The sequence below is a fragment of the Bufo bufo genome, chromosome 5 (genome assembly GCF_905171765.1).
Source record: "Bufo bufo chromosome 5, aBufBuf1.1, whole genome shotgun sequence".
In the NCBI taxonomy this organism is placed as follows: domain Eukaryota; kingdom Metazoa; phylum Chordata; class Amphibia; order Anura; family Bufonidae; genus Bufo; species Bufo bufo.
In genome coordinates this window covers 85,963,141-85,989,339 of record NC_053393.1, presented here as the reverse complement: position 1 = coordinate 85,989,339, position 26,199 = coordinate 85,963,141, and the positions used below count along the sequence as shown (strand labels likewise).

The 26,199-nt window shown below is 44.4% G+C and overlaps 1 protein-coding gene across 2 annotated transcripts in view; it reads right to left on the bottom strand.

Moving 5' to 3' along the window:
• Positions 1-24,153, bottom strand: part of NBN (nibrin) — a 54,229-nt gene extending 30,076 nt beyond the window's left edge. The window contains exons 1-11 of one of the 2 annotated variants that reach the window (XM_040432263.1): positions 24,059-24,153; positions 18,935-19,071; positions 18,053-18,201; positions 17,475-17,634; positions 12,545-12,648; positions 10,878-10,995; positions 9,823-10,013; positions 7,126-7,235; positions 6,860-6,998; positions 6,473-6,742; positions 2,374-2,857 (exon numbers count right to left, since the gene is read on the bottom strand). In XM_040432263.1, the coding sequence (XP_040288197.1) occupies positions 2,374-2,857; positions 6,473-6,742; positions 6,860-6,998; positions 7,126-7,235; positions 9,823-10,013; positions 10,878-10,995; positions 12,545-12,648; positions 17,475-17,634; positions 18,053-18,201; positions 18,935-19,071; positions 24,059-24,089 (1,893 nt within the window). In that variant the 5' untranslated portion in view covers positions 24,090-24,153. The remainder of the gene's footprint in view (positions 1-2,373; positions 2,858-6,472; positions 6,743-6,859; positions 6,999-7,125; positions 7,236-9,822; positions 10,014-10,877; positions 10,996-12,544; positions 12,649-17,474; positions 17,635-18,052; positions 18,202-18,934; positions 19,072-24,058) is intronic. The other variant, XM_040432265.1, reaches the window with a different exon arrangement.
• Between the last annotated feature and the right edge of the window lie 2,046 nt (positions 24,154-26,199).

Genomic DNA, 26,199 nt, shown 5'->3' with positions numbered 1-26,199 from the left:
TTCCTACTGAAACATCTCAAGAACCTGTCCACCTACACTAAAAAGAGGGAATATGGTTTCCATATGTTGCAGTCAGGACTCCGGACAGGCCTAGCACAGCTGTGTGCTGACGGTAGATGGATGGACAGCAGGACACAAGCACCGAAACAAAAATACATCAATGCAATTCAAAATTAATTTTGACTCTCAGGCTACTTTCACACCAGCGCTTTCCCTTTCCGCTATTAAGATCTGTCGTGGGATCTCAATAGCGAAGGGAAAAAGCTTCCGTTTTGTCCCCATTCATCGTCATTGGCGACAAAACTGAACTGAAGAGAACATAGCGCACCAGAATACATTCCGTTCCTTTTTATTGCGTTCCCATGACGCACACAAGCAGCGCTTTTGACTGCGTCCTGGGATGCGGAGCAAGACGGATCTATTAGACGCTCCCTCTAAGCCTTTGTAGTCTGTGTAGCTAGTAAGGCCTCTTTTTTACACGAGCGTGACGGATTAGGTCCGGACGCGTTCAGGGAAACTCGCACCATTTGGAAGCAAGTTCAGTCAGTTTTGTCTGCGATTGCGTGCAGTTTGTTCTGCACGGGTGCAATGCGTTTTGAAGCGTTTTTCACACGCATGATAAAAAAACGGAAGGTTTACAAACAACATTTCTTAGCAACCATCACTGAAAAATTCACTTCTATGGGGCCAGGGCTGCGTGAAAAACGCAGAATATAGAACATGCTGTGTTTTTCACGTAACGCAGAACTGATGCGTGAAAGAAAACACTCATGTACACAGACCCATTGAAACGAATGAGTCAGGATTCAGTTCACGCATCGCACTGGAGCGGAAAACTCGCTCGTATTAAAGGGACCTAAGGGTGCAATTTTGGGTTTGGGTGCTGTTCCCTCTAAGCTGTGCAATACAGAGCATGATCGAATAAATATGAACGTACAGCAGCCTAATAATTACCTAGAAAGAAGGCTGGTATACAGGATCACAGTAAAATAGTATTAAACAGCACCAATGTCTGGCTCAGGGACGGTTACTGTCTGCATCCCTAGTGGTCTAGGGAAGTGAAGGGGTCATTGCCAGCTTCTCTAGTGGTCTAGGGAAGTGAAGGGGTCATTGCCAGCTTCTCTAGTGGTCTAGGGAAGTGAAGGGGTCATTGCCAGCTTCTCTAGTGGTCTAGGGAAGTGAAGGGGTCATTGTCAATACTCCTGGAAAATGCTGAGTGGATTGCACCGAGGGTGGGCCCAAGCCACTCCTCTGCCAGCAGCTCCCTCTCCTTCTTAATTGAGAAGGACAGTCAAGATGACTATGCAGTAACATGGTCCTGTCTATCAGGGGCTGGCAGAGGAAGCAGGAAGAATGGCTTGGGCCCTCCATGCACTTAACTGCTCAATCACATATGGATTAAAAGTACTTTTTCGAAAGGTATCATTACATTTACCTGAATGAGCCTTAAAAGGCATTGCGCCTGGATTAACAGTGAATTTCCTGGTGAGTGATTCTCTTGAATTCCAATATCTTTGCTTATCTATGACATCAAGACTTTTAATTTAAAAAGGGTCAATGGCAGAGAAATGGTTCATTTTTAGATCCCCGGTGGAGAGCAGTGCAAAGGTTACTGCTGCATACCCAGGGTCCAGTGGTTACTTGCTTCTCCAAGCTCCAGTGTTGTCCTGGTTGTAACAGGAGGCTGAACACCGATTGTTTAGCTTCCCGTTTCCTCCCTGCACTAGACTAGAGGGAGGAGCTAGAGAGAACTGTGCAGCTGTAACTGTGCGGCTGAACAGTTCTCTCTAGGATGGAGAGCTCTCTACCCCATCATTAAGGGGAGGGTTGAGAGAGTCTGCGTAGCTGAGGGAACAGCAACTTAAATCCAGTGATCACGATTTTACCTTTGGTAGAACCTGAAAAATATTGCAGGAAAACCATACCAATCACAAGCTCCTAAATTGGAATAAATGACCACACGCACTCTTTCAAGTTTAGTATTTTGTCCTCTTCCAAGCAAAAATCAGCCATACACATGAAATAACTGATGGCCGAACACTTGTTTAGCTTGATGGCTATTTCTCCTGACTCCACTATACACAAGAATGGTCTGTTCAGCCTAGTGTGTGCATTTTCAATTGGGAGAGGGGGATAAGCAGCTTGAGTGCCTCATCTCCTGCATGAACCTGGCTAGCAGAAATCCAACAAGCCCAGTCCCTCATTATCGGACATCTCAGCACCCATATGCAAGAACTCCAAGACCGAGATCCATAAAACCCTGGTCAGGAAACACTTCTGTAACCACTTTCACTGTCAATGACCCCCCTTTGTGACTTCCATATGCTTTTATAAGGAAATTTTCCTCATGTACAATACCTTAACAGGACTTACTGTGGCTCTCTCTTTTTTGTCCAAGGTTTCCATGTTAAAGTCATCCTCAAAGTCTTCCCCAAAGTCTTCTCCAAAGTCGTCTTCAAAGTCTTCAGTAGTTTCCACGCGAGGCCTTTTCACTTGGCTGACATTGCTTTTAGTGTTTTTTTTATCTTTTATCTCATCACCACTTTTATCCTCATTTTCTAAGTCAGACTCATCCACCACATCCTCAGGCTCCTTCCTCTTCTTCATGAAGGAGTCCTTTGATTGACTGGTTACTGTTGTGTCCATCTTATCCTGACTATATGCTCTATCAAGTCTCCCACCAGAAGGACCAACTGTCCCTATAGGCAGATCGGTATCCAGGTCATTAATGGGGGCTGTATCTGCAGTTTTCTGTTTTGGGGGCACATTTTCCTTTGTTGGATGAGAACATTGAGAAGTCACTTTCTCCAGTCTACACAATTTGACAGTAGAAGTTTCTCCTTCTTCTTCTCGGTCTCTTTAAAGGTACAAAGAAATCTAATGAAAAAAAAGAACTAATAGGGTGCATTACGGTATCTGTTATGTGCAAGGAAACATCCTGAAAATGCATTTTGCCAGGACTGTATAAATATTGGCTTAAACTCTCATTATGACTAATATATCCCAGATTCATGCCAAGAGCACAATGTGTACACAGTATAAACATGAACTCAATTTAAGGTTATTCCCGATGTGCCAAAGATTTCTATCTGTCTTGCCTTTGAATACATCGATCATCAGGGCCGCCTAAGCCCTCCTCAGCCAGGTAAGTAATGATCTGTCGCTCCCAGAGTAAAGTAATGCCAGGGGCATCAAGTAGTTATGTACCTGGCTGGTGACCACAGGTACCCTCCTGATCCCCGAATCCAACTGTATTGTCATCCTGAAGCAACTGGAGTAGAAAGACAGAACATGGCAGCTGGTGCTGGCCACCACATAGGGGCAGCTTCTAAAGAGATACAGGGTGTCCCACGAAAAAGTAGCCCCCTTCCAGGGGGTGGGGGGGGGGGTGGATATTGTGCCGTAATATGGTATTGCTCGCCCTGCCTACTTGTGTTGCCCTGACTTCTGTCAATTTGTACCCTTCGACAACATGGGGCCACTTAGTTGTTTTTTTCCAGGGCCACTTTAAGTTCCGAGTTTCCTGTCCGCGATGAACCCCTTTTGGGCGCTAATACTTGTGCAAAATGACATGACAGTATATCCTCCATATAAATAGTCTAGGAAAGCTGAGCTGTAACATTTACAGGGCTGTGATGAGGCAACGCTTGTGATCACACAATTTTCACTTATTTTTAAAGGGGAAGTACAGAACATTTTTAGAATATATTTTAAGGTTGGCTGTCTATTACCAAGCGAGTCAGCCATCGGTGACAACACCGGATCTGTGCAGTGTGTACACATTTGCTTATTTTTTTCCCTAGCTGCTAGGGAAAGGAAGTTGTGGCTGAGAAACAGCCCTGGACCATAGCTTAAGGGCTCCTGCACATGAACGTGTGCGGCCCCGTGGTCGTGCACGAACACCGTCCGTGGGGCAGCCGCAGCGGATCGCAGACCCATTCACTTCAATGGGTCCGCGATCCGGCCGTTCCGCAAAAAGATAGGACATGTTCTATCTTTTTGCAGAATGGAAGTACGGGACGAAACCCCACGGAAGCACTCGTAGTGCTTCCGTAGGGTTCCGTTCCGCATCATTCCGCATCTCCGGATTTGCGGACCCATTGAAGTGAATACATGCGGAATGCCCACAGAACGGCACCCGTGTATTGCGGATCCGCAAATGCGGTCCGCAATACGGCAACAGGGCGCACACGTTCGTGTGCAGGAGGCCTAAATTGGTATTCCCATTTGATAAAGTAGCAGTCAGAACCTTTCGTACACAGAGAGCCGCATTGGGCACTGAGCAACGCGCATTCAATAAGACCATGGTGCACATAGCCTATTCTGATTAATAGGATCTGAGCACGATACTCTTTCGGCTTTTAGATCAGCAGATGGTTCGCGCAGCATGAAGCAGAGTCTCTCCATATCATTGTGCACAGAAACACTGTGAAGGGGCCACAGGGCTGAATCACTGTTGGTGGGGGTCCCTGAGATCATAAGGTGATAGCATATCCTGGTAGTATGCCATTATTTTAGAATACGGGAATGCCCCTTCAATAAAAAAGTTTTTAATTTAAAAGGGAATGTACCTATTTTTTAAATCATATTTTATGTCAAAAATATTTTTTAATAATTTTAAATTTTCCATGTCATTATATTTAAATGGATTGCCTCTAGGATATGCCCCCCAATGTCTGATAGGTGCGGGTCTCACCTCCGGGACCCATATATCTAGAACGGGAGCCCGCAAAGTGAAGGAAGGTGGAGCGCGCATGTGTGGCTGCCCTCCATTAATATCTTTGGGAATGCCGAAGATAGACGAGCACTGGCTCAACTATTTCCGTCAGCCCCATAGAAGTGCGCATCCTATTTATTTTCTATGGGACTGAATGTGGCCTTACTTTGTGGGACCGGTTGTAGAGATAGGTGCAGGTCCCAGAGGTGGGACCAGCACCGATCAGACATTGGGGGCATAGCCTAGAGATATGCCTCCAATGTATGAGATGGGCCAACCCCTTTAACCTCCTAACAGTCACATTGTGTCTGACTTAAATCTTGTTGGTGCACAACTTGGGACAGAGTTACATTTTAACCCTTTAGTGACCAAATAAATTTAGGCTTAAGGACCAGTAACTTTGTCCCCCTTTGTCTTCCAGCAGTCATAGTTTTAAAAAAAAAAAATCTTCTAAAAATTTTTATTTTGTTTTGTGGGATTAGTTGTAGGTTTTTTAGGAACCATTTTTGGGTATATATAGTGTATTAAATAATTTTTATTAATTTATTTTTAGGGGAAAATATAAAACAGAAATTTTTACATTATTTTGTGGAATTAATTTACGGCGTCCACTGTCCACTATAAATAACATAACTTTATTATGTCAGTCACTACAATGATGATAATGCCCCATTTCTATATATTATTTTACCTTTCCTCCTGCAGCCTGTCAGCTCTGCAACTGCTCGGCCTCCTACTCCAGACTAATGGGGGGGCTACTTTAGCTGCTGCTATCTCTGGATAGGTAGCAGCTAGAGATATGGGCTTTGTATTGTTTGAAAGCAAGCATTCTAAGCTTTCAGACAATACCAAAATCATTATCTTCAGCATTATCTTCACTACATGGCAAGATATCACTCTTAGAAATTGGGATGCAGAGAATGTAGCTGAAAGTGAAAGTGAAAGTAAAAGTAGGTTTTACCACGTTTATTCCCGACTTGATTTCTAACAGTGATATCTCCTGCTTATGTTGTGCTAATGCTGTAATAATGGAATGCCAGCTTTCAAATAAGACCAGGCCCATGTCTCTAGCTACTACTAATCAAGAGATATGAGCAGCTAAAGCAGACCCCCCTCCCCTTCTTCTGCCCGAGCCCGAAAAAAAAAAAATCCTAAAATCCTGCAGTTTTTGCAATGGCCACTAAGCCAAACAGGCACCACTTATTGGTCTGTATAGCTTTTTGCTTTTCAGCAGTCATCTCATTATTACAAGCAGGATTACAATGACATATAACACCTCTGTATAGAAAACTCAGGGGCCAACATTCACAATAGGTGATGGTCTCTTATACTCCTTCCCTGCATAATGACCTCTGCACAGGTCACAGAGCTGGTCTAGAAAACTCGACAGTCCCTGCAGACCATTGTGTCTATGGCCCATGGTGGCTGCTGTAAAGCAATTCTCTATATGCTGTTAACAGCAGCTCAGGCAAGATGGCCGCCCCCATAATCAGGAAACCAGATACAAAAAAAAAAAAGAAATTAGAAAAAATGATACACAGTAGTCACTATCTGGTTTTAACTAGCAAAATATGAATTAATCATAGGCGACACATTCCTTTTGAAACGATAAATTATATAAATGTTTTTTCTTTTTTTCCCCTGTACCTGTACACATAAGGATAACCCTTTAAGCACATGAGCGTCATTCATGCAGGGAACACGAGCAGCTGGATGGAATTTCAGGCAAAGGTTCATGGTCTTTTAATCACCTACCGTTTCTTGGCCACGGGCTGGAAATAATTCTGTATTTTATTGGAGGGCTCCATTTTCTGAGATACTCTCTGTCTATTTGAGGAGGGGGTTTCAGCTTGTGATGACGGTCGTGGCCTTTCATCTGCCTGATGGAGGTGTTCCTGAAACAGGGCGGTCCTGCAGTCACCACTGACCCCGGCTTCCCCATCCCGATCCTTCCTCTGATTGGTTTTACAGCTGCGATTACTTTTGGGGGTCTCTTTAACTTCGCGAACCCCACTGACGTCCATCCTACATCATGAAATTACAAATCATCACATATCTTATTCTATATACGTTATCGTTACCTACAGGATTTTGTAGATCCGTCACATTAGTGTAATTGTATCTATGCACATAATTACCTACCACTCATCTGTGTGGCTTTGTGGCTCTGTGTCGGCCACATAAGCCGTGGTGCTGAACGTGGCTGCTGGCAACACAGTCTCATCAATGGCCATGCTGGAAGACTGCGTAGATCCCAGGATATTACCTTTGGCACTTTTTCCTAAAAGGTAAAACATAAATATATACCTTGGATTTTAAACTTAGATGTCCGATTCCTCACAAAACTCTGTACAACTTATCGGCCTGATGGCTCAGGCTTTTTTCCAGTAAATGAAGCACCGCCATACCAGTTTCATCTCTATTCACGGAGCCTTGTAGAGGATTGCAGTACATTTCTGTTGACATGTAGATAACGGCTAAACCAATTTCAGCTTCAGGAATAGCTCTCAGGCCCTTACTGTGAAAAAGAAAGATTTATCCTCTAGTATATCTTGTAACGCAAAGGAACAATGGCAATGTTATATACACTTACAGGATACAACCGATCAAAGTGTCTGCTAAATCGTAATGAAAATCTGGATGACAAGCAAGTAGAAAAAAAAAGATGATAAAAGGAATACTGGGACATTTCACAACATATTGCTAATAGCAATGCAGGAACTATATAGTGTATGTGTATATATATATATATATATATATATATATATATATTATTGAGTTCTATTATCCCTTTCAGTACAAAATTATTTGAAAACTGCCAGGACTCACAGAGGAAGTCCTAAAAGGGTAGTCCAAAATACATTAAAAAAAAATCTCAGACAAGCCCCCCCAATTGGCTAAAAAAAAAAATGATGCTCTACTCGCCCTTTTCTCCAGAGCCGTTCTCTGCACCACCGGTCCGGTCCTCCTACCACTGACGACAATGACTGGCCGCAGTGAAGTGTCTGACACCTACATGTCACAGTGTCGGTGACGTGTAAGCATACAGCCCCGCTGAAGATAGTGATTGGCCGCAGCCGTTACGTGATTTATATCGGCACATCACTACTGTTTTAACTTAGGCTACTTTCACACTGGCATTTCTGGGTCCGCTTGTGAGATCCGTTTCAGGGCTCTCACAAGCTGCCCAAAACGGATCAGTTCAGCCCCAATGCATTCTGAATGGATAAGGATCCGTTCAGAATGGATCAATTTGGCTGCGTTCAGTCTCCGTTGCGTTTTTCAGACGGTCACTAAAACGCAGCTTGCAGCGTTTAGGTGACCGTCTGACTATGCGGAGCGAAACGGATCCGTCCTGACTTACAATGTAAGTCAATGGCGACGGATCAGTTTTTCAATGACACAATATGGTGCAATTGAAAACGGATCCGTCCCCCATTGACTTTCAATGTAAGTCAGGACGGATCCGTTTTGACTTAGACTTTTTTTTTTAATGAATAATGCAAATGCATCCGTTATTAACGGATACAACCGTTTGCATTATTCGTGCGGATCAGTCTGTGCAGATACAAGACGGATACGCACTAAACGAGAGTGTGAAAGTAGCCTTACTTGGAGAACTCCTTTAAGATGACCATACACATTGGATAAATGTTGGCCAAATTAGACAACCATCTAATGTGTATGGTGGCCGCCTGACTCTCCCGTGATGGCAGGGGTTAAGAAGGATCGGGCAGTTGGATTTTAACATGCCCAATAATTTTGTTCTCAAGGAGATGGTGTCTGGCTGCGGTTTATTCCTTTTCACCCTACGAGCGCACACGTGTTTGCGGGGGGAAGGGGGACAGGAGGAACAGCTGCCAGCCTAATGAGTGTTTGGCCAACAGAAATCTAATGTTTATGACTGGCCTAAGGTCCTTTTTACACTTCCAGATCATCACTAACATTGCTTATTAGTGATAATCTGTCGGTGTAAAGGTGCCGCTGATTACCCGATGAAGAAGCGAAATGCTCGTTCATGGGGTAATTGGATCTTTCATGGTGTCACCTAAACCATCATTTGCTGGCAGCAGATTGTGCCATCTAAACAGCCTGTATGGGGAAGATGGGATTAGTGATCGCTCCTCCCCACACCATGAACGAGATCACTGCAGGTACAGGTAAATGTAGCGGCCTCCTTCACTGACAAGCAGCCAATGAGCAGTGTAAAGGGACCTTTAAAGCCTTTGACGCTGAAGCATTTAAATAGCTGTTTACATAAAAATTCTATGGAAAAAACCCTACATCCCGGAGATCAGCATCTGCATCAGACTGGGAAGCACAAGACGCCTGACAGGACCACTCTATGCGTATTCGGAATTAATACAAGTAAAGGAAATGCTATCACATTATTAAAGGAATTCTCCACTTTCATGTCGGTTAATTGATGTAGTTTTTGAAGCCAAAATTAGGTGTGGATGATAAATGGAGAGAAAGTATTAAGGCGGCTGCAACTTCTCCACTTTTTTTTAATGCACACCTGATTTTGACTTCAAAGACTGCATTAAAAAAACACTTGTGTGGATGTGCCCTTGGCGGGGGTCCCTTGATGACAATAAGCTGATCACAATCTGGTGAATGTGTTACCTGCAGCTGTACTTTGTGTGACAGCCCAGCAGTAAATGTTCAATTTTTATGCAGGACCACCATAGGGGAAACTAAACATTACACAGTGCCCATTTATATCTATGGGTTTTCTGTGGAACACAAGACGAGACCTTCAGAGTGAGAGACGCTCTCCAAAACCTGGGCAAGAGAACCCACAGGATGGAGGTGGATGGGCATGCATTGACCTTAAAGGGGTCATTTATCAAGTTAAAGGTGTTCTACAGTTTGTTTTAACTGATGATCTATCCTCTGGATAGATCATCAGCATCTGATCGGAGCTTAGCCCCGCCCAGGCCATTGATACAAGTCGTGACGTCACTGGGCCAGCGGTTAACAGTGAGAAGGCCGCGGCACTGCTGATTAAAAGGATGAACCTGGCCATGATTACAGTTTTATTCCACAAGCACATACTATGTATGCACAGTAACTGACTGTATAAATGGAGATCGATGTTTCACCTTTGCAGTACGTCCACTATAGATCGGATCCAGGTCGGGAGACCCTGCGACTCTGAAGACTGTGACTCTCCTATACCCACATCAATAACACAAACATTGGGATCTTCTAGCCGGGTCTCGTCGTCCAGTTCTCCAGTCAGTAGCTTTGTCTTGCCCCCTCCTAAGTGAACTGGGGTGCTCAATTTCTTGTGCTGTAAAAAAAAGGAAGGAAGAAAAGTAAGAAAGAACGAAAGAGAGAAAAGAGATGAAAACGTAGCTTTAGTCATGGATTACACTGAGCAGTAAAAGAATCACTGTTTGTAAAGCACATTCAACTGTTGACATCTGTTGTCAGAATTGATCCTTTTTCCTTCAGATTCTTAAAGGGATTGTCCCATTAAGACAACATGACATGAGAGAAGTGTCTGAATGGTGGGGATCCAACCAATGGGGGGTCCTGCCCATGATGAGAACAAGGACTTGTGCTCCCTGTTCAAATGGAGCAGCAGACATTAATGTGTGTCCGCCGCTCCATGCAACTCAAAGTGCTGCCGAGCGCCTGCAGGCCACAATTCACAACAGCCTGTATTCTGATGTGGAGCAGCAGTGTATATTGTATTGTTGGCCACATTAAGACAATTTAACCCCTAGGGGTTAAATTGTCTTAATGGGGCAACCCCTATAAGAGGCCAACAGTATACACTGAAACTCCACAGCACAATATAGGCTGCTGTGAATTGTGGCCTGCATTCTGCTAATGGACTCAGAAGACAATAGAGAGGAACATTACTATTCCACTATCATTTAATCACCCATACTTATAGGGGCATATCAGCGAAGAGCTGCATACGGTGCCACACAAGATGCCAACTGCACGACTGGTATTGCAGCATTGTGCCAGTCTCTCCTTTGTACTGTATTCCAGCTGTATAACATGCCGGTCATACTGTATAGCATATATTTAGCTATTAGCTAGTGAAGTCGATTATTTTCCACCACACAGGAGATACAGAGTCTGACATATCTGTGGTCAGGAAGTACACAGGAAACGTCTAGGGCTTAGATGCAGGAGATACCTGCTTTGCTGTTAAAAAAAGGAAAGTCTTGTTCTTGAAAACTGTTCTCCGCTTTGGGTTTTCTGAAAGATCCAAGGACTCAGACTGCAAAGATGGTTCATCAATTATAGGAATGAAACTGGGGAGAAAAGGAAACATGTATATGAAAAACATAAAATGTATCAAGAAATTAACTGCAATTATAGGGCATCTGTCAGCAGTTTTGTACCTATGACACTGGCTGACCTGTTACATGTGCGCTTAGCAGCTGAAGGCATCTGTGTTGGTCCTGTGTTCATATGTGCTTGCATTGCTGAGAATAATAATGTTTTATTATATGCAAATGAGCCTCTAGGAGCAACGGGGGCGTTGTCATTACACCTAGAGGCTCTGCTCTGTGTCCCCTGCACTTTGATTGACAGGGCCAGGCAGGTGTGATGACGTTTACGCTGCCTGTCTCTGTCAAAGTGCAGAGGTCGCAGAAGTAGCAGAGCCTCTAGGTGTAATGGCAACGCCCCCGTTGCTCCTAGAGGCTCATTTGCATATGTTAAAACGTCATTGTTACAGTTGCACTCTGGCTGATACTTTGTTGCAACAATGTATTTCGGTTATTTAAGACATGAAAGCCGGGTCATTTGGTACTTGCCCGATTTGAACAGTGATACCCCAGATTGCGATGCCATGGAGCCCATTCGGATAACAAAAGACTATGTGAAAGTAAAGACTTTGGCTCCATGGCGATTCTACTGTATTCGTGTAGTCTGAGTGCCATTTACCTAATAATATGCACTCAGACCGGAGCTATCTGGGGATGTGTTACATATCTATGTTTACTGTAATGGTTGTGACATTGTATGTTTGAGTAGTGATTTCTGTCCTGTTGTCCCCACATGTATAGTAGCGATTTCCCTTTGTCCTGAGAGATAATGGAATTAACTCCTCGGTTGTCTCCAGGGTACGTGTCTATGTTTACTGCAAGGGTTGTGACATTATATGTTTGAATTACTCTTCGGTCGTCTCTGGGGCAGAGAGGAGGAAACCAGGATGCATTGTGGGGATGTATTGTGTCTGTGTGTCCTGAATTGTTGTTTATCTGTCCTGTGTCACAGTCCTCCATCTGGTCCCCTAGGGGAGTGTCCACCAGATGGGGACCTGCATAAATACAGGCGGGTAGCCCTCAGTAAAAAGAGATTCTGCTTCTCACCCTCAATTCGTGCTTTGACTTTGTTTTGTAGAGCATCACTAATCACTTGCCCTTGTAAGAGCTCTCTGGATTTCATCTACACTTACAGGAGCATGGATGACTGCTAAAAGGAACCTAACAGAGCGCTCTAGAATTCGGGGACAAGGATATCTAAGCGGTCCAACCCTCAGCGAGCCTGAGGCAACCGTAACAATCATTAACGTGGACACATGAACATGGGACCAACACAGAGGCCTTCAGCTGCCAAGCACACATGTAACAGGTCAGCCAGTGTCATAGGTACAAAACTGCTGACAGATGCCCTTTAATCTGAAAAACAAGATCACAATTTACACAATACAAAGAAATTTACCATGAGAGGCATTTAGTGCACTGAGCTCAAGAAAGGTTTTCCTCGGTGCACTAAAAACCACTCCATATGACTGTGACCCCAGGATCACATTCTAGTAATGCAGCCGCATGCGACAGCCACTACTTAGGATACCTTGCAAGTGCAGGTAGTGATTTCTTCTGCTGAATGGCTTCCCTCATCTCACTGAAGTATTCTGGTTTAATGATAGATCTGCAACAGATCAATGCACATAACGTCTACAAGACAAGAAGGGGAGAAAGAAATGAGCTATGCTATAAAAGCAAAAGCTATCACAGGCAGAACATTATCTGAATCCATGCGCTATACACTCCGTGATCCGTACCCTACAAGTGACCCTCGTGTGATGCCTACAGCTCCGTCTGTAACGCACACAATGGGTGCAGAGACCCCAGTTCAGAAGACGAAACAACACTGTATGACGGTTCTGCAACTTTCTAGTACATTTTCCATTTCACTTTCTGAACATTCTCAAAAGCTCTGCTTGCTGTCAGAAGAGTGCGATTTTATGTACAGAGAATTGTACGGTGCTAATGTTACACATCTTAAAATGGCACAGAGATATCCTGGTTTGGTGGCTCACCTCCCTCTCTTTACTGTGGATAAGGGGCTCCGACCTTGTGACACCCCGTCAACTAACTATGGACGGGCAGACTTCATTTGGAGAAATCTTATGTCATTCAAACTCTCATTTATTAATAAACAAATTGTTCTTAAAAAATATACTGAATAGTAGATAATTAAAATAAATTGCAATTCATTATCAATACTATGCAAATACCTTACTATCTATTCTATCTACTCAATATAACTCTTATACCAGACGCGTTTCGGAGCCCTGCTGACTCCTTACTCAGTGGCCACTGAGGAAGGAGTCGGCAACATTCCGAAACGCGTCTGGTATAAGAGTTATATTGAGTCCAGAACCCACCAAAAAACACCCACTGTATTTGATGATTGGGAATTTACTTTCTTGAAAGGAGAGATATCTAATACGTCTCACCACGTGGGACGCCGAGATTCAACAATACAAGCTGACTGCCCGTGTCGAAGATAGCGGGAGCCGCTGCCTCCGAGTGGAGCGCCACTCGCCACCACATGGGAGGACATAGAGATTGAAAGAACACGATCTTTTAACAGTGAGTAAAGATGGTTTAGCACTATCAATCAGCACAATAAGCTGTATATATGGACTGATACAAAGGATTCATGAGAACTATATACAGAAAATAAAATATTTAGGATCTTGGAGCAGCAGAGAAAGAGCTTTTAAGGCTACTTTCACACTTGCGTCAAACTTTTTCGGCACTGAGTTCCGTCCTAGGGGCTCAATACCGGGAAAAAACTGATGAGTTTTATCCTAATGCATTGTGAATGGAGAGCAATCCGTTCAGTATGCATCAGGATGTCTTCAGTTCAGTCACTGTACGGTTTTTGGACGGAGAAAATACCGCAGCATGCTGCAAACTTCCAGAACACTTGCCGGAATGCTGGATCTGGCATTATTTTCCATTGAAATGCATTAATCCCAGATCCAGCCCCAAGTGTTCCGGAAAAACGGATCCGGTTTTACAGTCTGGGCCTGCACTTGGTCAGTCAGTAAACTAACACAAAATAATTGTGCATTAAGGTTACAAGTGAACTATAGAGTCATATGAGTATCAATTTATAACAAATATTCACTGGGATGGGGATTATTTTTTACATATTTTATATTGTATAACGATTATATTTTTACCCTTATTTTTATTATCCCCATAATCATTGTGTTAGAAGAGAAAGGAAATAAGTAGGTCGCTGCACAATAGATAGTAAGGTATTTGCATAGTATTGATAATGAATTGCAATTCCTTTTAATTATCTTCTATTCAGTATATATATATATATTAATTGTTTATTCATAAATGAGGAGTTTAAACAACTTGTCTGGATTTCTCCAAATGAAGTCTGCCTGTCCATAGTTATAAATAATATCTTAAAATGGCAATAGACATAGGATGACGATTTCGGCGGACCAGCTGAGCATGGTACGTGTATGGGGGTGTCTGACGTGTCCCTGGTTGGGCATGTCAGATTTTAACAAGCCGGATTCAGTTTGCAGAATGCAGTTTATTTTATGACGAAATAGATATTGGCAGAGCATTCACTTCTATGGGGCTGAGCACGAACCCAAGCACGGCAGCAATACAATGTACGGCACTGTGCTTGGTGAGCACGGAGAAGGCCACAGCGCTAGCAGGAGCGCCGCTGCATTATAAACAGCTGATCGGTGGGAATCCCAGGTGTCAGACTAGAGGTCATCAGTATTAAACTCTTGGAAAACCCCTTTAAGAATACTGATGTCTTTTGGCACCAGGTTAAATCCTAAAGAAATTAATTTTCGTTATGTAAGGAAAAATAAAATTGGAATGAGAGGCGCATTGTACTGTCTGCACCCTCAGTACCTGCTGCAGACAGTACTAGGAGGAATATTTGCTTCATATTGGTTTCTCCTTTACTTTCATTTCTGATATACAGTCCTGATCAAAAGTTTAAGACCACTTGAAAAATGGCAAAAAAAATCATATTTAGCATGGCTGGATCTTAACAAGGTTCCAAGTAGAGCTTCAACATCCAACAAGAAGAAATGGGAGTGAGACAAAACATTTTCTGAGCATTCGATTTAATGAAAACAACGAATAAACTGTAACAGGCTGTTTTTCAGCTGATCAAAAGTTTAGGACCACACCTCCAAAAAAAATACTAAACCCCCCAAAACAGAAATCCAACTTCCAAACATGAACTCAGTAATGAGTAGCTCCGCCGTTATTGTTTATCACTTCAAAAATTCATTTCGGCATGCTTGATGCAAGCGTTTCCATGCGGTGAGTGGGAACATTTCTCCAAGTGGTGAAGACGGCTGCACGAAGGCCATCTACTGTCTGGAACTGTTGTCCATTTTTGTAAACCTTCCTTGCCATCCATCCCCAAAGGTTCTTAATTGGATTTAGATCAGGGGAACACGCAGGATGGGCCAAAAGAGTGATGTTATTCTCCTGGAAGAAGTCCCTTGTCCTGCGGGCATTGTGTACTGTAGCGTTGTCCTGTTGAAAAACCCAGTCGTTACCACACAGACGAGGGCCCTCAGTCATGAGGAATGCTCTCTGCAACATCTGGACATAGCCAGCGGCCGTTTGACGCCCCTGCACTTCCTGAAGCTCCATTGTTCCACTGAAGGAAAAAGCACTCCAGACCATTATGGCGCCCCCTCCACTGTGGCGCGTATAAAACATCTCAGGTAGGATCTGCTTGTCATGCCAGTAACGTTGGAAACCATCAGGACCATCAAGGTTACATTTTTTATCATTAGAGAATAAAACTTTCTTCCACCTTTGAATGTCCCATGTTTGGTGCTCTCTTGCAAAGTCCAAACGAGCAGTTCTGTGGCGTTCAAGGAGACGAGGTCTTTGAAGACATTTTTTGTTTTTGAAGCCCTTCAGTCTCAGATGCCGTCTGATGGTTATGGGGCTGCAGTCAGCACCAGTAAGGGCCTTAATTTGGGTCTAGGATCGTCCAGTGTCTTGACGGACAGTCAATTGGATCCTCCAGCTCAGTGCTGATGACATTTTTTTGGGTCTTCCACTTGACTTTTTTGTTCCATAACCCTCAGGATCATTTAAGAAATTCCAAATGACTGGATTACTGCGTCCCACCTCAGCAGCGATGGCGCGCTGTGAGAGACCCTGCTTATGCAGTTCAACAACCTGACCACGTTCAAAAAGGGAGAGTTTTTTTGCCTTTGCCATCACAACGTGTGACTACCTGACAGAAAATGACAATGAATCCACATCTTTGCACAGATTTGGCCTTTTAAAAGGCATGTGGTCCTAAAATTTGGATCAGCTGAAAAACAGCCTGTTTCAGTTTAATCGTTATTTTCAATTAATTTAATGCTCAAAAAATGTTTTGTCTCACTCTCATTTCTTCTTGTTGCATGCTGAAGCTCTACTTGGAACCTTGTTAAGATCCAACTATGTAAAATAAGATTTTTTGCCATTTTTCAAGTGGTCTGAAACTTTTGATCAGGACTGTATGTTAGTGACTGTATAAAGGAGCAATTACATAACTACCTGCAGGCAGATTGTGCTGAGCAGTGCTGGGCTCTGAATGCCATTCAGACTTACAGATTATTTCAGCTTTGCACGGATCTACATGTTTTGCCACACCAAAGGGCAAGACTCTTAGGGCTCATGCACACGACCGTATGGCTTTTTCAGTGTTTTACGGTCCGTTTTTAACGGATCCGTTGTTCCGTTTTTTGTTTCCGTTGTGTTTCCGTTTCCTGTTTTTCCGTATGCCATATACAGTATACATTAATTACATAGAGAAAATTGGGCTAGGCATAACATTTTTAATAGATGGTTCCGCAAAAACGGAACGGATACGGATGACATACGGATGCATTTCCGTATGTGTTCCCTTTTTATTGCGGACCCATTGACTTGAATGGAGCCAAGCACCGTGATTTGCGGACAAGAATAGGACATGTTCTATCTTTTCACGGTACGGAAATACTGAAACGGAATGCACATGGAGACACTTCAGTACTTTTTGCTGAACCATTGAAATGAATGGTTCAGTATATGTACCGCATACTGAACTTAAAAAAACGGCCAGTATACTGAACGCAAAATACTGTCGTGTGCATGAGCACTAGTTTCGGTGTATGCCCAGCAGATCGTAGGGGTATCATGGGTTGGACCCCACCAAAATGGATAATAATGACCTATCCTGAGGATGGATCAAATATTTAAAAAGGGGTTGTCGCATCCTGCCACTAAGCTCCAGCCCCAGGTAGCCGGTCTTATGGGAAACTGCCGAGCGGGCTGGCACTCCTGCTTTTGTGCAAATAGTATAGCACTGAAAGCTTTGCTGTTTCCATTACGCAAGATTTACAGAAGCAGCGGAGCTTGATCTGCTCTGCTGTTTAGGTGGAAACCCCTTTAATGGCATCCTATAGGTTTTGTGGTGCAATTTTCACAATTCTGCTACTGGATTCTCTTACCTTGATAGTAACTTTAACAGAAGTCATAACCAGGTGTGTGCATTTCTGTGTCCAGTTATTCACAAGATGGCCTCCTAAAGTCAGTAGCGACTGCGTTAAAGTAGTCTTCTCGGAGTCATTTAGGCATGAGGAACAAACCACTAGGGGCTCATATATGACCCTGGAGGGAAGAAAAGAACAACATGCAATACATCATACAAACATACTCCTGCAATATAAACTATACAATCAAAGCTATATACTCCTGAATGACTGATGACAATGGATCCGCACAAAAAAAACGCATGCACGGATCCGCGTTTGTGGACCACAAAATACATACGGTCGAGCGCATGAGCCCTAAAGGTGTTGTCCCATTACAACAACTATCCCCTATCAACAGGTCCTATCAGGGCCTACGTACATCATAGAGCAGGGCCCCCCCACAATAAGACAGAATGGAAAGCTGCTGTGCATGAGTGGCTCCCAATTGACACGAATGGCGGCCATGTAATTCTAGATTTACCCCGCCGCAGTCTGACCTTCTTCCAATGAATCACCCAAAAAGCAAACAGCCTCAGCGGCAAAGACCCTCTCACCTGAACTTGCTGTTATAAACACCAAATGTGATCTTGTCTCCAGAATTTAAGGATCTAGAACTGCTGACCTCCATCCTTTCTCCATTAATGAAAGTGCCGTATTTTGAAGAGTCTCTAATGGTTAGAACGGGGATTATGTCTGGGTGACTCTGGAAGGAAAAGCACATGAACAGGTTATACCATACGGATATTTTTTTATATTGCTACGCAGATTAGGAATGCACCATCTTGTCCGATTATACAGGCGGCTATTTAACCCCTTTAACCCCAACGTGTTCGTTCGCTTTTTTCACATTTGGTTATGCTGAGGCTTTGTGCTAAAATCTAAAAAAATTAAATAAAATCAAGTTTTCCCCCCATCATGACAAAGTAAAAACTGAATTTTAGAAAGGTTTCTGGTTCTTGATATTGATTCCCCATCCTTGAGTGAAACAGCTGATCGGCAGGGATGCCGGGTGTCGGACCCCCGCTGATTTGATTTTGATGACCGGTCATTAAGATAAGTCCTTAATATCGAAAACCTGACAACCCCTTTAACTGTACTAAACAAGCGCTGATCAACATGCTACAGTATATCGATCAGTGCAGGTTTACTGTCCACCTAACACACAGATACAGGCCGTTTGCGTTCCGCATTTTGAGGAATGCCCACGGCCACCGCTATGATAGAAATGCCTATTCTTGCCTGCGATTGCGGACATGCTTTATCTGTTTTGCGGGGCCACGGGACAGAATTACGGATGCAGACAGTACACGGTGTGCTGTCCGCATCTTTTGCAGCCCCATTGAAATGAATGGGTCTGAATCCATTCTGCAGAATTGCGGAACAGATGCGGACCCAGAAATACGGTCGTGTGAACGTACCCTTAAACCGAAACTTACCAGGCTGGAGGGCCGGTGGCTAACAGAAAATGCTGCATGAGCCCTGCTAATGGACTGGTCATCTTCAATCAGGATGGCACAGTTCTTCCTCCCCACAATGTAGTCAGTGCCAGCGAGAAAGCGATAGGCGACTCCTGCTAATGTAAGGGATTTACTGTTACAGTAATGCTATCAGACAATAAGGCATTGTTCCTCATAATTAAGTAAAAGTGGATTTACACGGGCAGATTTCTCTGAATGCTCGTTCCCGACAATCTGCCCATATAAAGGTGCCGCTGATCCCCCTGAGGTTCCTGCCGGCACCTAAAACATCATTTCCAGGCAGCAGATCATGCGGTCTAAACAGCCATCTGCTGCCCAGAAACAATGCAGATGTAGGAGGACGAGCGTTCGCAATAGCCATCCCTCCGCCTCATACTGTGGAGGAGATCGCTGCACAAAAATGCTTCACCTCCACTGAGCGAGCAGCCGACTGTCGGGAAGGAACGCTTTCTACCCAACAATCTTCTGCTGCTCGGACCTTGTAAATGCACCTTAACTGATATTATAAAACTGGATAAATGGTGAGGCCGAGTGGAGCCGATGTAGTCTCCATCCACTTCTACTACACTGTGCGGTGAATAGCTTGTCCCTTGTGTCATATCGCCATCTTACAACACATCCTCCCAGATCGGCAGCTATTGGCCTCCACCATCAATGTTACTTACCTATAATGTCAGGAAAAAGAATAGCAATTACCAGTAGCTATGTGGTAATAAACTCACCCCACAGAGACTCCTGAGACTATTCAGGTGCTACATCGGCTGGCTGCACTCAGAGTTTCCATCCACATTTACAGATGAAAAATCCAATGCAGCAAAGTGGACGAGAGTTTAATAAATCTCATCCATAGGGCTCATGCACACGGCCGTTGCCCCCTGTGGCCGTACTGCGGCCCGCATACAGCGGGTCCGCAATACACGGCCACCGGCCATGTGCATTCGGCATCACGGATCGCAGACCCATTCACTTGAATGGGTCCGCAATCGTGGGGATGCGGAACGGAGGCATGGATTGTAACACCCAGGAAGCACTACAGATTGCTTTTGTGATGTTTCTGACCGTGCCTCCACACCGCAAAAAAGTAGCGCGTGCTCTACTTTTTTGCAGTGCAAACCGTCAGATGCGGATCGTGGACCCCATTCAAGTCATTGGGTCCGCGATCCACATGCGGCTGCCCCATGGTCCATGCCCGTGCATTTTGTGGTCCGCAGCCCGGGCACGGAGCTCTTACATTCATGGGCTTGAGCCCACATACTGCGGATCTGACCTTCCGGGGCGGATTTTATATGTGGGTGTTCATACCTCTCAATACTGCAGAGTGAATATGGAATTGGCAGTGAAATCTACACCAGAGTCACACGTGCAGCTAAAAAATACACTTTAATCATATCACATGTTAAAGAAAACCTGTCGCGGTTCCTGACCTGACGTTTCTGTTCAGTAGATACTTGTATTCTCCATTGAATAGCCATTCTGGAGCATTTTTCTTAGATTTTTTTATATTATGCAGTTCCCCTGCTATTCCTCCTAGAAATATATGACAACTGGGTGTTACCAGTTTGAAGGGGGAGGGGGGTCTACCACTGTCCAGACTGTGCTGCTAGTGCCTGACTGGCAAAGCCCTTCCACAAGGAGGATAGCATTGCCTAATTGTCAATTCATTCATTATAATTCTGACCAAATAACAGAGGAACGGCGCAATGTGGAGTTATAGGAAAGAGCTTGAGCATTTATGGAGAATACAAGTATTTGAGAGGGGACAGGCAACGGCCCAGAAGTGAGGGGATTATGGTCTGCACACCAGCAAACTTTGAAATGTGAGCATCTCTTGTGTTAAAATAACAGGGGAGCGCTGCACAAGTGTACGGTGTCACCGCTCTGCGCTGTAGAGCAGACTCAGTAACTGCATTACACAGGATTATAGTCTGGAACTGAGCAAATCGGCCTAGTACCTGGAGAGATTAACATAAAGGGACAGGGTGTCCTGATCGCTTTATGGGAGAAGATTCTGTAAAACTTGTCATTCATACATTTACATCTCTGCTCTTTCTGACTTCAGCTGCATACAGGGGACTTATTATCAGACATAGCTGGCAGTCACTGATAGCTGTATACGGGGAGGTGTTATCAGTGATTGATAGTATTCTCTGTGTAGGTGTGTATACATAGATATCTGTCAGTCACTGAGAGCTGTACACGGGGAGATGTTATCAGTGATTGATAGTATTCTCTGTGTAAGTGTGTATACAGAGATAGCTGGCAGTCACTGATAGCTTTACACAGGGAGGAGTTATCAGTGATTGATAGCATTCTCTGTGTAAGGCTGGGTTCACACGGGCGTGACGGATTTGTTCAGGATGGGTCCCGGGTGTATTGTGGCAAACCCGCGCGAGTAGGTACCCAATTGCAGTCAGTTTTGATTGCGTTCCGTTGTTCAGTTTTTATCGCGCGGGTGCAATGCGTTTTGCACGCGTGCGATAAAAAACTGACTGTGGTACCCAGACCCGAACTTCTTCACTGAAGTTCAGGTTTGGGTTCAAGGTTGTGTAGATGTAATTATTTTCCCTTATAACATGGTTATAAGGGAAAATAATAGCATTCTTTAATACAGAATGCTTAGTAGAAGGTCAATTGAGGGTTAAAAAATAAAAAATAATTAAAGAGAACCTGTCACCAGGATTTTGTGCATAGAGCTGGGGACATGGGCTGCTAGCACATCTGCAATATCCAGTCCCCATAGCTCTGTGTGCTTTTATTGTGTTAAAAAAACCTTTTTGATCCATATGCAAATGACCTGATATGAGTCCGGCATCATGTTCATTCCCTGTGCTGGCATCAGCACAGGAAACGAACTACGCATGCGCTAGCTCGCGCATTGCAAGATTTCGGCGCTCCAGCTCTGTGACGTCAGCCAGCAAGGAGGAGATTCGGAGGACGCGGGGCGGTGCTGGGCTCCTTTCCGCTTGACTCATCTTCGGATACAGGACTCATATCCGGTCATTTGCATATGGATCAAAACTGTTTTTTTAACACAATAAAAGCACACAGAGCTATGGGGACTGGGTATTGCAGATGTGCTAGCGGCCATCTAGCAGCCCATGTCCCCAGCTCTATGCACAAAATCCTGGTGACAGGTTCCCTTTAACTCACCTTCCCCTCTTGATCACGTAGTTGCCGATCTCCTTACTTCTTTAATCATGAGCTGCCGGCTAAAGGACCTGTGGTGACATCACATCACATGGTCCATCACCGTCGTACATACAGAGATAGCTGTCAGTCACTGATAGCTGTACACAGGGAGGTGTTATCAGTGATTGATAGTATTCTCTGTGTAAGTGTGTATACAGAGATAGCTGTCAGTCACTGATAGCTGTACACAGGGAGAAGTTATCAGTGATTGATAGTATTCTCTGTGTAAGTGTGTATATATAGATATCTGTCAGTCACTGATAGCTGTACACAGGGAGATGTTATCAGTGATTGATAGTATTCTCTGTGTAAGTGTGTATACAGAGATTAGTTTTTCTTTTCAGATGCATTAGAGCAAAGAAATACATTGAAAACAACGGGTTGTGAAGGAGGACACACTCTTAGAATATAGAAATTTGTTATAATTCCCATGTTACCACAAGCCACTGTCAGGTTACGTCTACAAAGAAAGTAAAATACAGTGGAAAAGCTTACTGTGGGAAACCTCACTACAAAAACCACATCAATCACATGCGTTTTTTGCCGTGGAAATGGCTGTGGATTTCCCCCTCTCCACAGTGGAGATGAGCAGCATTCACTTACAGTGCGGATTCTTTTATTTCATCCACTGTACGGTACAACGATGCAGATTTACCAACACACAAGGCCGTATGTATTTTGTGGTCCGCAAAAAAAAAAAAAGTATGACATCTGTGCTGCATCCGGTTTTTTATGCGGATTAATTGTAACAATGCCTCTCCTTGCCCGCAAAACGGACAAGAATAGGACATGTTCTAGCTTTTTGTGGAACAGACATACGGACACAGAACGCACACGGAGACATTTCCAAATTATTATTTTTTTGCTGCCCCATTGAAATGAATCGTTCCACATACAGGCCACAAAAAAATAAGTGTGCGTGCATTCCGTTTCCGTATGTCCGTTCGGCAAAAAAAATAGAACATGTCCCATTATTGTCCGCATTACGGACAAGGATAGGACCTTTCTATTATGGGCCAGACGTTCCGTTCCGCAAAATTCGGAAAGCACGCGGCCAGTATCTGTGTTTTTCGGATCGGCGATTTGTGGACCGCAAAACAACAACGGTCGTGTGCATAAGCCCTTAGTGATTTATTTTAACCCATGTGCAAACGAGAGGAAGTAGGAGGAGAAAATCTGCACAGAGAGGCCTGGGCCCGCCCTTTGTGCACTTAAAGGGGTTGTCCAGGATTTTGATACCTATGGCCTCAGCTCTGTTTACTGTGCGATCAGGTAACAGCAGCGCTACGATCATTCACCTCCCTGGGATAAGCGCTCCAGTAACCGTCTCCGTCTGCTAGTAATAGCTGAGCGGGGTGCGAGCCTGAGGATAGGTCATCTATATCAGACCTTTAAGTGCACAGGGGGCGGGTCTTACTCCACTCTGTGCACCTCTGCCAGCCCCTCCCTCTCCATGACTGACAGGACCACCTAAGTGGCCCTTAATGGTGGTCCCAAAGGATCCCCCTTATGAGTTGGGAATGCCCTTTACTTCAGCTCTCCTGTCCCGCCCATCAGACGTATAGATGCCACCACGATACCCGTGTGACAGCGGGGGCATACGTCCTATTCTGATTATAGGCCCTAGGATGTGGCGGGAGAGCATCGGTACAGGGACACCTCCATGCCCAGGATTAGAGACAGCGCCACTCCTGACCACGGGCTGTGACTGGTATTACACGTCATCCGCAGAAGGATACGCTTTTCTAGTTCTGGACAACCCCTTTAATCTGGTGCGGTAGATACACAGGACTCCACCTGCCTAATGTATACAGCTGGCTATATACTATGCATGCACAATAGCCTCTACAGGACACGTGGTCAGTGGTGGCAGGCGCCCCGCACACACGTTACCTCCCGCACTCTCCCTCTCCAGCCTCCACATTGTGGCTACATTCGGCAGCGCGTAGTAAGGTGCTGCTCCAGGTTATGCGTGACGTCACGGGAAGGGGCGGGGCTTCACCCAACAAGGAAGCTGCAGCAGAGCCACATGATAACGTCTAGAGTGTATGGGTTTCCGGGAGGTTTAGGTCACGTGAACAGAACATGTGACTGATTATACAGTGAAGAGAGATTTCATGGGATTGTATTGTGCATTAGACTGAATGGGGAGAATTGATGTTTTACTTGGGATTGTATGTTGGAGGGACATGAAGCAAGAGGGGTCAATGGAGGAGATTTGTCCAAGTGGTGTAAAGTAGAACTGGTTTAGTTGCCCCTAGCAACCAATCAGATCCCACCTTTCATTTTACAAAGGAGCTGTGAAAAATGAAAGGTGGAATCTGATTGGTTGCTATGAACAACTAAGCCAGTTCTACTTTACACCAGTTTGATAAATCTCCCCCAATGTTTTTACATGGGACTGTTTGTTGGATAGGGCTGAAAGGAGTTTTTAATTTACATGGGACTGTTAGCAGCTGAACAAAGGGGACCAATGTTTTACAAGGGACTCAATGTGGCAGAGGTGATGTTTGTACATGGGACTGTATGTTGGAGGGGAGTGACGTTCTTACATGGGACTGTATGTTTGGGGGCTAAAGGGAGGGGAGGATTTCTTACATGGAACTGTAGGTTATAAGTGGTTGAAGGGAGAGAAAAAGATAGAACATGGTGGCATACTCACGGCTGGATCTGTGTTTTGCAGATACATGATTTGCATACTGCAAAACATACGGTCCCCAAGCATGAGCCCTCTAGGGTTGTTGCGAAACCAAAATTTTGATTCAATTTCGATACCATAAAAAAGTATTGCGATACTCGATACCACGCGAAAAAAATAAAACACCAAAAAGGCAGCATGCATTCCGCATTTTACGGAACGTCCGGCCCATAATCGAGCAGTCCGATCCTATTTTTTGGGGGGACAAGGTGAAAAAAAAGGCGAATCGCGCGGTTTTTATTTATTTTTGTTTCTGTTACGGCGTTCACCGCAAAGGAGATTTTTTTTATTTTTTTAGATTTTTATAGTTTTTTGGGTGTGGCGATATGTAATATGTTTATTTATTCTTTATATATTTTATATGTAAAATTGGGAAAGGGGGTTATTTATACTTAATATTTTGGTGTTTGTTTTTTTTAAACTTTTTATTTGCTTACTATTAGCCCCCTGGGATATTTTCATCCCTTGTCCTATTCACCCTAATAGAGCAGGGAGCCGACTATGGCAGCTAGGGCTTCAATAGCGTCCTGGCTGCCATGGTAACCGATCGGAGCCCCAGGATTACACTGCTGAGGCTCCGATCAGAAGCTGCCACTGCACCACCATTGAATGAAGAGGAGGGGACCCTGTGGCCACTGCCACCAATGATTACAATACTGGGGGGGGCGCACTGTGCCACCAATGTTTTTAGTACCTTACGTAACCTTTTCATACAAATACAGGAGGCGGGTGCCAGCGCCCTGACCTCTGACAGGGCGCTGTGGTCCGTGGCAGTTAACCCCTCAGGTGCCGCACCCGCCTTCTGTATTTGTATTAATGGGTGAGTTATCTTCATTGGTGGCGCAGTGGCCACAGCCCCTCCCCTCCTCCGCCCCTCTCTCTTCTTATTGGCAGCAGCGGCCCTGGGGAGAGGAGAGACCCCTGAGAGCAGCGTGCGCCATGTTCTCTGATACTAGGCTGCGCAGTAGCCCTACAACCTTAGGGCCCTTATTATGCGCCACTTGTTTACACCTATTTCAACCTGATGCAGCTGACCATTGGTTATGCACATTTGGCATCTGTTTGAGCCATTTCCGTCTGAGACCCGTTTTTTTTTTTTTTCAGTCTAAAAAAATGGCTCTCAGATGGAAACAGATGCCCAATGTGCATAACTGGTGCACAGGATCCGTTTTTTTAAATTTATTTTTTGCCTTCTTCTGACGGATCAGAAGAACGAAAAAATTAACGGTGTCGTGAACTCTCCCTTAAACAGCACCCCCTGCTGTGGTGCATCTGACATCTGCTCCCTCCTCTCTTCGGTTTAGCAGTGTGACCTGATGCCTGTGAGGAGGTGTTG